General features: G+C 40.6%; 1 protein-coding gene across 3 annotated transcripts in view; it reads left to right on the top strand.

Annotated features, from left to right (window-relative positions):
• The window catches only part of swap70b (switching B cell complex subunit SWAP70b), a 141609-nt gene that overhangs the window by 109937 nt on the left and 18908 nt on the right, over positions 1–12764 (top strand). For all 3 annotated transcript variants that reach the window (XM_078549193.1, XM_078549195.1, XM_078549194.1), the window contains one exon: positions 2775–2941. In XM_078549193.1, the coding sequence (XP_078405319.1) occupies positions 2775–2941 (167 nt within the window). The remainder of the gene's footprint in view (positions 1–2774; positions 2942–12764) is intronic.

Genomic DNA, 12764 nt, shown 5'->3' with positions numbered 1-12764 from the left:
TGGATTTTGTTTCACAAAACAAGAGTTCGTGGTGTAGGGGGTAACATATTAGCATGGATAGAGAATTGGTTATCTAACAGGAAGCAAAGTGTAGCGATAAATGGGTCATTTTTGGGTTGGCAGGGCCAACTAGTGGAGGGCCACAGGGATCAGTGCTGGGACCTCAACTATTTATGATCTATATAAATAGCTTGAATGAAGGGACTGAATGTATGGTTGCTAAATTTGCTGATGACACAAAGGTAGGAGAGTAAGTTGTGAAGAAGATATAAGGAGTCTGCAATAGGTGTAGATAGGTTAAGTAAATGGGCAAAAATTTTGGAGATCGAGTATAATTTGGGGAAAATTTGAGCTTTTCTACTTTGGCAGGAAGATTAGAAAAGCAGCATATTGTTTAAATGGAGAGAAATTGCAGAACTCTGTACAGAGGGATCGGGCTGTCCTGGTACATGAATTGCCAAAAAATTAGTATGCAGGTACAGCATGTGATTAGGAAGGCAAATGGGATGTTGGTTACTGCAAGGGGAATCATGTATACAAGTAGGGAGGTTTTGTTAGAGTTGTACAGGGTATTGGTGAGACCGCATCAGGAGAACACTGTACAGTTTTGGTCTCCATATTTAAGAAAGGATATTATTACATTAGAAGCAATGCAGAGAAGGTTCACTCCTGGGATGAGGGGGTTGTCTTAGGAGGGAAAGTTGACAGGTTGGTCTGTATTCATTGGAGTTTAGAAGAATGATAAGTGATCTTATTGAAACATATAAGATCCTGAGATAGTTCTGAAGAAGAGTCATACGGACTCAAAACGTTAACTCTGTTTCTCTCTCGACAGATGCTGAGTCTTTCCAGCATTTTCTGTTTTTATTTAAGCTCCTGAGGGGACTTGATAGGATGGATGCTGAAAGGATGTGGGTGAGACTAGAACTAGGGGACACAGTTTAAAAATAAGGGACCTCACATTTGAGGGGAGATGAGAGGAATTTTTTTTCTGAGTATTGTTAGTGTGTGAAATTCTGTTCCCCAAAGAGTAGTGGAAGAAGGGTCATTGAATATTTTTAAGGCTGTGTTAGGTTCTTGACTGACAAGGGAGTCAAAGGGTATAGGGGGTAGAAAGGAGAGCAGAGACCACAATCAGGTCAGCCATGATCTTGTCAAATGGTGGAGCAGGTTCGAGGGGTTGAATGGCCTACTCCTCCTTGTTCGTATGAATAAATGTGGGGAAGATTCATGATTCAGCAGCTGGGTCTCTTGGCTCACTGGGAACTTAGTTAAATCTTTGCAGACTAATTTAGCTCAGAACTCTTGTTACTGATATACATGGAGGCTCATCCATATCTGTCCAGGCAGCATTCAAGCCCAGGACCACAAGTATCACAAAATGGGCTGATTGGCTGCCTCCTGTACCATAAATCTTCCATGTTTCTATTTGTAAGTAAATGATTAGTACTATAACCCACTGTGTTGCTTAGTGCCAGGTGTCCAGCTATTTTCAAAACAAGTAATACTATCTCTTTTTGTTGGAGATAGAATGAAGTCCATATCTGAAAGGACAAACTGAATTTTAACCAGATATTGACATTTGAAAACATTTCAATCAAAGCACATATATTTAATTCATGAATTAAAACTCATGTAATTGAAGAAAAGGGATTTCCTTCTTAAGTTACATCCTGTATTGATTCAAAATGGATGAGTCCAGCCTATGGTGTAATACTATAGCTGAAGAAATGGCTAGTATTGAAATGCATATTCTGAGAGACTTCTGGTGCCATAAATCTGAGATTGCCTTGCTAAAACTTCCATTCAAGGGTCGTTTACTACTATTAGCAACTTTGCTAATAGTGGATCTGAATTGAGAAAAGTTGCTGACATTGTAGTGGATATTCTTCAGGGATTTAAACAATTGCAATTATCCCCCCTGCTCTCTCTTCTCCCCCGCCCCCACAACCATTAATTTTCTGCGCTTCTGTCCTGTAGGTGCTGATTCCTGTTGGGCTGTATATCTACAGACATCTGCTGCCCTCCCGAACCTTACTGAACTTATCCAATTTATAGCTGAGTCCAGACAGTAGGATTGAATTGCATTTATTGCTATATTGAATCCACAAATTAATGTATTTGTGTAAATTATTCTTTTTAGCAAAGTCTTTAAAATGATGTACTTAAGCAAATTTGAATGAATTTATCCATTAAAAATGAGGAGCAGCTTAGCTTAGCTGAAGCTACTTCTGAACTATGCTCGCACTTTCTGCTGATGGTTAACAATCAAGAGTGAAAAGTTTGGTTGATTTTTATTTTCCATTTGTCGCATAGGAACACTGAGATCATTTATCTGTAAAACTGCTAATGAGATAACAGCCCCGGCCGCAGCAAGCAAGGTCCATTTATTGATATTCAGCTTAGAATCTGTTTTCGCCTCTTCCTAAATAAATATAAGTGCTGGTTGTTTTTTATGTTTATCCAAGACATGGCCCGTAATTCACTTTAAAACTATGTTTTCTATCCCTATGGATATATATAAGTTTTCTATCCCTATGTATCAATACTGGACTTTTGCTGGCCACTCCACGGCTGAGCTAAGTAACTTGTGGAGTTTCATTTCTGGCCCTGTATCCTACCTCTCTGTAATGCGGTATGTTGGAGCTTCACTATATTTGACTCCTGTGAAGACCCATTAATGTTCACTCCAGGTGCAGCACCTGTGCTAACCATGTGGGGTTCTCATTCATTCAGCATGGTAAAGATTATTATCTGTGTACTGTTGTTTTCAGATCAGAGAGCAGATGGAGGAGCAAGTCGCTCAGAAGTCTAATGAACTGCAACAATACCTGCAACGTGTGCAGGAACTGGAAGAAATGTACAAGAAGCTTGAGGAAGCACTTGAGGATGAGCGGCAGGCTCGACAAGAGGAGGAATCTGTCCGAAAGCTTCAGGCCAGGTAATAAAATATTTAAATTTTCCAGGTATTTGCAATGGTGAATTTTACAGAAAATAATGTCTTGTTCAAAGAAATGAATGAAAGGAGGGTATAGCAGAATATTCCTGTTGTAATTATAGGAAATTCAACAGTTGGGGGGATAAATAACATCCTCTACAGCTGCATTCGAGAGTCCTGAAGGACGCAAAAACATAAAATGCTGGAAATACTCATACTGGCTTATGAATTAGGAGCAGGCCATTCGGCCCCTAGAGGTTGCTCCGCCATTTGACAAGATCATGTCTCATCTGGATGTGACCTCTACTTTCCTTTCTATTCCTATACCCTTAGATTCTTGACTGTCAGCCATAAAAATATTCAACAACCCTGCCTCCACTGCTCTCTGGGGAAGAGAATTACACATACTAACAACTCTGAGAAAAAAATTCTCCTCCTCTCCATCTTAAATGGGAGACCCCTGATTTTTAAACTGTGGCCCCTAGGTCAACACTCTCCCATAAGGGGAAACAGCCTTTCAGTATCCACCCTGTCAAGTCCCCTCAGGATCTTACGTGTTTCAATAAGATCACCTCTCTCTAAACTTCTAAACTCCAATGTACACAAGCCCAACCTGTCCAACCTTGCCTCATAAGGAAACAATCCCTTCATCCCAGGTAATCAGTTGAGTGAACCTTCTCTACACTGCTAATACAATTATACCCTTCCTTAAATAAGGAGACCAAAACTATACACACTACTCTAGATATGGTCTCACCAAGACCCAGTACAACTGTAGCAAAACATCCCTCCTTTTATATTCCATTCCCCTTGCGATAAACGACAACATTCTATTTGCCTTTCTAATTACTTGCTGTACCTGCATATTAACTTTTGCAGTACAAGTACTCGGCAGGTCAGGGAGCATCTGTGTAGAGATAAGCAGAGTTAACGTTCAGGTTTATGACCTTTCATCTGAACTGGAAAAAGTTTGAGATGTAATTAGTTTTAAGCAAGGGGTGGATGGGACAAGGAGCAAAGAAGGTGTTCACAGGGTGAAAGACAAGAAATACTGAATGAAAGAAGAGTTAGTCTTTCAGGGTCAAAGGGAATGGTGATGGGGCAAGAAAAAAACAACAAAACAAACAATCACAGAATTGTTACGGCACAGAAGGAGGCCATTCGACCCATCACGTCTGTGCCGGCTCTCCAAATGAGCATCATGACTTAGTGCCATTCTTCTGCTTTTTTTCTGTACTCTTGCACATTGTTTCTATTCAAATAATCATCTAATGCCCTCTTGAATGCCTCGATTGAAGCTTCCTCCACCACACTTCCAGGCAGTGCATTCCAGACTCGAACCACTTGCTGTGTGAATAAGTTTTTTTTCTCTCATCACATCTGCTTTTGCAAATCACTTTAAATCTGTGTCCTCTATCCTTTCACAAGCAGGAACAGCTTCTCCCTATCTATTCTATCCAGCCCCCTCATGATTTTGAACATCTCTATCAAATCTCCTCTTAGCCTTCTCCTCTCCAAGGAGAACAGTCCCAAACTCTCCAGTCTATCTTTATAACTCAAGTTTCTCATCCCTGGAACCATTCTTGTAAACCTCTTCTGCGCCCTCTCCAATGTGATCTCATCCTTCCCATAATGTACATAATACTCCAGCTGTGGTCTAACTGGTGTCTTTTATAAGCTCAGTATAATATACTGGTTCTTGTACTCAATGCCCTATTAATGAAGCCCCAGGCTATTGTAAACTTCTTTATTAACTGCTCTCTCCACCTGTCCTGCCACCTTCAATGATCTATGCACATATACACCCAGGTCCCTCTGCTCCTGCACACCCTTAAGAATCGTATGTTAATATGGCAATCACCTGGTTAAAACCAATTGCTAGTTAAACAGGTGATGAGCATTAATTATCCCATCTAAATAGAATAAAAAGGTACAGCTGGAACACTTTGTATGGAAGCTACTAGGAAGTTAGTAGCACTGAGGAGTTGTCTTGAAAATAAACCAGCTTGAACCAAAAGACCAGCCAGGATTAATTCTTCCACCACAACCTCTTATTGTGAGTAACATGATAGCAGAGGATGAACTTTAAGCTTTGCTGATTGATTGCTGTATACGAAGCTTTCTGTCTCAGTCCTCTGAGGGTAAAGAAGTGTACTGCTGCCAACAATTTTAAATTGCGGAAGGACGGTGCAAAATTGCAAGCATTGACTATCCACCAATTTTTTCTGACTCTGAACCTTATCAGCAATGGAAGGCTGAAGTTGAAATATGGACCCGGGTTACTTCTATACCCCGGAAGAAGCAAAGTATGGCTTTGGCGTTATCATTGCCAGCCAAAAGTAAGATGAGTAAAGTATTTTCAGAGTGGAAAGTGAATGATTTGGATCATGAAGAGGGATTAAACTGTCTGATACAATTTTTGGAAAAGTTCTACAACAAGGATGAGTTATTGGAAGTGTATGAAGCTTGGACGATCTTTGATAGGTTTAGGAAGTCAGACAATCAGTCCATGGAAGAATATGTCATGGATTTTGATAAATGGTACAGGACGCTACAGAGATTTGAACTTGAAATTCCAGAATTGGTATTGGCATTTAAATTACTGGACTGTGCTCGCACTTCCCATGTTGATAGTCTTTTAGTACTAACAGGGGTTCAGTTCCGGGGGAAAGAATCTCTCTTAGATCAAATGGTTGCTGCCCTAAAAAAGTTTCTGGGGAAACAGTTGGTCCCTGCCACTTTTTTATCAAATGGGAACAACTATGCTGTAAAACAAAGGACAGAGGATTCAATGGTGACCGAATTTCGCAGTCGACCAAATATTAGATGAAGATTCCAATACAAAGATGGGGTTAATGACAAGAGGTCTGATAATGGTCGTAACCCTAGCCAGTTTGAGAGTCGGGACAAAAAGCTTGTCTGGGATGGTGACCGTAGACGTTTAAACCCAAAAAAATGCACGGGGAATGGTTACTCGGTGTTTTCAGTGTTACTCCCAGTACCATTACGCAATGAACTGCCCACAGCGAAGGAATCATGTTTTTGAAGTGACCCATGAGGCGGACTCATCTGAAACTGAAAATGATGATGGTGACTGCCATGATGGAATTGTATTGATCACTGAGTTTGAATCCGGTGATGAGTATCTTGATGGTAGATTCCTTCAACTGTGCAGTTCTGGACAGTGGTTGCACTCCTACGGTGTGGGGCATGGATTGGTTTGAATGCTATCTGGGGTCTCTCGTTGAGGCGGACCAGCAGAAGGTCAAGGAATATGAAAGCTCTACCTGCTTCAGGGTCGGAGATGACAATACATTAACATCCTCCAAATGGGTGGTCCTCCCTTGTAAGATAGCAGGGAACAATCTGTTTATCAGTACTGATGTGGTTTCTAGCAAGATACCGCTATTGTTGAGTCGATCTGTGATGAAGAATGCTCAGATGACGCTAGATATGAAGAATGATAGAGCAGTAGTGTTTGGGAAAAATGTGGATCTACATTTTATTTGGTCAGGTCATTTACTGCTTGCCACTAAGGAAGCCAGTGATTTCTCATCAAAAAGTTCATGAAGTTTTGTTTAACTGCTGAGAATGAGAATTTGGTGGACAAAAAGATCATTTGGAAATTACATAGACAGTTTGCACATCCGGCGCCACAGAAACTGAAGACTCTACTTCGAGATGCGGGAGTGGTTGATAAAGGATATGATGATCTTATTGAACAAATCACTGCTCAGTGTGAAATTTGCCTTAAATATCGCAAGACACCACTGCGTCCTGTTGTGAGCTTGCCACTAGCCAGGGAGTTTAATGATGCAATGGACTTGAAAGTTTGGGACAAACTTTTTTACTACACTTCATAGATATGGCAACCAGATTTAGCCTATCCTCTGTGATACATAGTAAAGACAAAAGGACGATTGTCGATAAGGTCATGGAAAAATGGGTAGGAACAGGATTAGGAACATCAACAAAGCTCCTCACAGATAATGGTGGGGAATTCGTCAATGAGGAATTTCGAGATATGTGCGAAAATTTAAATATCATAGTTATGCACACTGCAGCTGAGAGCCCTTTTAGTAATGGTCTTTGTGAAAGAAACCATGCAGTAATAGATAACATGTTACATAAAATATTAGCTGATCAACCAAATTGTAAATTGCAAACAGCACTAGCATGGGGCGGTGCATGCAAAGAACTCTCTGCAAATGGTTGGGGGATACAGTCCGTATCAGTTGGTGTACAGAAGAAATCCGAAGTTACCTTCGGTGTTGTCAGATGCTCGCCCTGCTCTAGAAGGGACTAGCATTAGCTCCACCTTTTCTGCTCATCTGCTCGCTTTGCATGTTGGCAGAAAAGTTTTCATCAAAGCTGAGGTTTCCGAGAAAATTCGGTGGGCCGTACGGTGCCGTGTAAGATCATCAGGAATACAGTTTAGACAAGGAGACATGGTATATTATAAAATGGAAGGCCAGAAAGAGTGGAAAGGACCTGGCAAGGTTATAGGGAGTGATGGGAAAGTAGTAATTGTGCAACATGGCAATCAAACTGTTGAGGTACATTCTTCATGGTTAATTGGTACTGACTATACCTTTACAGGTTCTGAACAGGACATAGAATGCAAGGAGGCACCATGCACTTCACATACACAGGGTAGTTATGAGGAGCAGACAACGGCAGATACAGGGTTGACTGACTATGAACAAAGTAATACTGAGGTACAGGACAAGGGTATTTGTCCAAAAGGGCAACTACTCAAAGTAGGAACAAAGGTAACATACATTCCAGAAGGGACCGGTGTGTGGAGGAATGCCATTATCATAGGGAGAGCAGGAAAGGCCACTGGTAAATGCAAACATTGGCTAAAATGTGCAGGATGAAGGACAGGAGACAAGACCTATCGAATGGCAAACCAAGGTAAAGATGTGGAAACCCAAAAAGTGCAGTATGAGTTTTGACAGTGGACCAGAAATTGGTCATGACCCTAGGAAAAAATCATGGACTTGCGAACGGAGTTCTGTTCGCATGGGAGGACGATCATATAGTAGCAGTCCAGAAAGGGAGAGGAATGTGAGTAGAGGCTGTAGCTTAACAAGGAGGACTAGAGAGCAAGATAGTAATCTCAATAGAAGTAGAAGTCCTTATGACTGAGAGATTCTAGTAGCTGCTAATAAATTGGAAAGTAAGCCGATAAAGGAAGCCAAACGGAAAGAGTTAGAAAGTTGGAAGGAATTTGGGGTATATTCTGAAATACCTGACAGAGGACAACCAGCTTTATCTCACAGATGAATCTGTACAGAAAAGGTACTCCCAGATGGCACATATAAGGCCAAAGCGAGATTAGTAGCCTGAGGCTTTGAAGAGAGACTAAGAGATCAAGATGTCAGAGTGGACTCACCTACTGCGAGGAAAGTGAGTTTGAAGATTTTTTAAGCTATTTTGGCATCCTATTCCTGGGAGTGCAAATCAATTGATATAAAGGCTGTGTCTTTACAGGGGGAGAAGTTTCAAAGGGAAGTCTCTTTGAAATCACCCAAAGAAGCTGGGGATGTAGAAGGAAAGCTATGGAAATTGAATGTGTGTTTATGGGTTAAATGATGCATCAAGAGTTTGGTATTTTTCCGTGAGGTCTGTCCTGTTGAAAACTGGTTGCATTCAGTTAAAGGCAGATCCCGTGATGTTCTACTGGTACAATAAGGAGAAACTAGCTGGAATCTTTATCATACATGTTGATGATTTTCTGTGGGGAGGATCTGTAAAATTTGAACAATGGGTAATCGAGAAGATAAAGAAGGAATTCCAGGTCGGAAGTCAGGCTTCTGGGGTCTTTAAATACATAGGTTTAGACATTAAGCACAGCAAGTTAGGAGTGATATTGAATCAATAATCTTGTATAGAAAATGTTAATTATATCCCAATGACTCATGGTAGATCCTCACAAAAAGGGGATCCTGTTACCAGAACAGTTGAGACGTTTGATTGGGCAGTTGAACTGGTTCTGCACTAGACTAGGCCTGACACTAGTTATGATGAATTGGAGCTGAGTACCATGATGAAACCTGCTACAGTTGAGCAAGTTCTGAGAGCAAATAAAGCACTTAAAAAATTAAATTCTGAGAGATGTGTGTTCTAGTTTCCAGCTTTGGGTGATCCAGAAGATATGAGGTTGGTCATTTTTAATGATGCTTCACTTGCCAATCTTCCAGATGGGTACTCTAGCACAGCAGGGTTTATCATATTCTTGGTGAGAAAGAAAGATAAATATTGCCCACTGGCTTGGGAGGCCAAGAAAATAAAAAGGGTTGTGAAAAGCCCCTTAGCTGCTGAAACGTTAGCCTTGGTAGAATAGCATTAGATATGGGGGTTTACTTATCCAATATATTGACAGAAATATTATATAAGGGGCAATGTGGGAAAAGTTTGCCCATAGAATGTTATGTTGAAACCGGTCTCTTTGGGACAACATTCATTCCACGCAAAGTGAAAAAAGGCTACAAATAGACCTAGCCAGCGTAAAGGAGATATTAGAGAGAAAGGAGATCTCTAAGATAAAATGGGCTGACACAAGTCACCAAATATCAGACTGTTTTATGAAAGGAAGTGCCTGCTATAAGAAATTATTAAATGTGTTGGAAGAGGGGTGTCTTATAATGATGCAATGAAAAAAATTGTTTTTGTTTTCTAATTGTGTGTGTGTATATATGTGTGGTAAAAGAAATTCGGGAATTATAGATGCAGAAATGCGTGACGTTATTTCCTTCTGTTTGTTTAAAAAATGTTCAAGTTTTTTTAGTTATTTAAAAAGAGGGGAATCTGTTAATATGGCAATCACCTTGTTAAAACCAATTGCTAGTTAAACAGGTGATAGGCATTAATTATCCCATCTAAATAGAATAAAAAGGTACAGCTGGAAGCTACTAGGAAGTCAGTAGCACTGAGGAGTTGTCTTGAAAATGAACCAGCTTTAACCAAAAGACCAGCCTGGATTAATTCTTTCACCACAGCCTCTTATGAGGTTATGTGAGTAACATTTTACCCCTTATCTTACATTGTCTCTCCATGTTCTTCCTACCAAAATGAATCACCTCACACTTCTCCGCATTGAATTTCATCTGCTACCTATCTGCCCACTCCACCAACTTGCCTATGTCCTTTTGAAGTTCGATACTGCCCTCCTTACAGTTTACAATGCTTCCAAATTTGGTATCATCCGCAAACTTTGAAATTGTCCCCTGTACACCAAGATCTAGATCATGAATATATATCAGGAAAAGCAAGAGTCCCAATACCGAACCCTGGGGAACTTCACTACAAACCTTCCTCCAGCCTGAAAAATATCCATTGACCGTTACTCGCTGTTTCCTATTACTCAGCCAGTTTTGTATCCACGTTGCTACTATACCTTTTTATTCCATGAGCTATAACTTTGCTCACGTGTGCTACTGTCTGAAAGTGAAAATAGAAGAAAAACCAAAACATGCAAAGGAAATGAAACAAAACGGGGGCAAAGTTCATGGTTGGAAATTGTTGAACTCAAGTGTTAAGCCCGTAAGGCTGTAATGTGCCTAATCAAAAGATGAAGTGCTGTTCCTCGATCTGACGTTGAGCTTCACTGGAACAGTGAGGCAGGCAAAGGACAGAGATGTCCTGAAGGATGTGGTGTTTGCCAGGATAAGGGATATCTCAAAGTGGTTGGAATGGGAGTGGGAAGATTCAGTTGTTATCCATTTCAAGGCCATTGATACAGAGAAGAAATGGGAAGAGGTTCTACTTGGGGATTATTAGAAGTTAGGCACTAAATAAAAAAGCAGGACAGCAAGATTGGTAATCGCAACATTATTACCAAAACCGCATGCTAACTGGCATAGGGACAAAGATCAGTAAGGTGAACGCACGGCTAAAGGAGTGGTGTGAGAAGGAAGGGTTCCATTTCATGAGACTCTGGCACACCAGTACTGGAACAGGAAGATTTAAACTGTAATGGGAGTTGTCAACACACCTCCTGATAGCCGTCAAGTGGCAGAATGTATTAATTCTGGGATTAGACATACTTGTAGCAAAAGCGAAGTGGTTTTAATGGGAGACTTTAATTTTCATATCGAATGGGAAGAACAGAGTAGCTCGAGTCAAAGATAGTGAATTTCTTGTGTGCATTCAAAATAGTTTTCTGGAGCAATGCTTTCAAGAACCAACAAGAGGCAGACCATACTAGATTTAGTTGTGATCCAGACTTAGATAAATGTTATTAGATTAGCTAGCAATGACCATAATATGATTAAATTCAATGCTAGGGTTGAAAAGCAGAAATTAATAGCTTACTATTACTTACTTAAGATCTTGACTTACTCAAGATCTTGATACAGCTAACTTTTTGATTGAGATGAGTCAGACTGATGACACCAAACTGGTTAAAACTGTTATCGGCTAAATTTGCAGATGAGCAGTTGGGGGTGTTTTTTTTAAATTTTGCTTAATATAGCCCAAAGGGGAAAGAACGGTCATATTCTGTTTGGTTGTCGAAGATGGCTCTTTGTTGAGTGCATACAGTCATCTGTTGTGTTTTCTAATGTGGCAGTGGAGCTTGACTGCAGGCCTGTATAGCTTTCCACAATGTGGGCAAGGATGAATTGTCTGATTTTTGGTGGGGCCGCCCAGACTTTCTAGCTTGTCTTTTGCTGTCTGTTTTCTTTGCTCTTCAAAAAGAACAATGCCACTACTTGAGATTGCTCCCCTGGTAGTTCGTTCTTGTGCATTTTTCTCCCAGTCTTCACTGGTGGACATGTCACGTTTCCTGGGGTTTGCCTTCAAGGAGTCCTTGAACCTTAATCTCAGCCTACCTCACAGGTTGTGTCCAAGTTTAAATTGTGAATACATGACACACTTAGGCTTTTATCGCCAATTACATGCACTACATGCCTGCTCCATCTGAGCTGGGCTCTGATGATGAGTGCTCCAAATCCAGACATTTCTGCTCTTTGAAGTACCTCAGTGTTGGGCATTTTGTGTTCTCACTTGATGCCCATTATGCTCCGAATGCATTTCATGTGGAACTTGTTCAATTGCTTAATATATCTGGACTAGGTAGTCTATGTTTTGCAGACATCTGGGAGGGAAGGTTTGTACACAGCAAGTTTTGTTGTAAGTTTGACACCTCATTTCCTCTGCATTCTCTTTCATATATGGGCAATCTTGAGCTTGCTCTGGATATTCTATTTGCCATACCTCACTGACAATGCAGATATTCCTGGAGATTATGCATCAGAGATCGGTGAGGTTATCTATAACCTTCAGGGTGTGTCATTTGATAGGTATAGTAGGTGGGATATAGTCAGAATTTGGTGATGGTTGGTGAAGTATCGTGGTCTTCCTTTTAAGCTGATGATTAGCCCATATCATTAGCTGCTTTTGAAAAACAGTCCATAATCCTTTGAAGGTTGTGCTCACAGTGTGACACAGGTACACAGTCATCAGCAAACATCCCGAATCATCATCTCTGATTCATTAATTGAGGATTTGAGTCAACTCAGGTTGACATGATTGTCATCTATTCTGATATGGATGTATATTCCATCAATATTTCCACCAAATTCCCCAGACAACATGGCAGCAAAGAATATACTGAAGAGCACAGGGGCCATGACACACCGCTGTTCAACATCACTTGTTACATCAAAGTGGTCAGTGTATTCACCACTGTCAGTGATTCTGGTTGTCATTCCATCATGAAACTGTTGTGTCAGATTTACAGCTCCATCAGGATATCCAAGTTTGGCTAAGTCTTTCCACAAAGCGCCTCTATTTATTGTGCTAAAGGCCTTCATCAGTT

Source organism: Cetorhinus maximus, chromosome 9, assembly GCF_964194155.1.
Source record: "Cetorhinus maximus chromosome 9, sCetMax3.hap1.1, whole genome shotgun sequence".
Lineage (NCBI taxonomy): Eukaryota > Metazoa > Chordata > Chondrichthyes > Lamniformes > Cetorhinidae > Cetorhinus > Cetorhinus maximus.
Note: the sequence above shows the minus strand (reverse complement) of the source record. Positions and strands in the feature narration are given on the sequence as shown.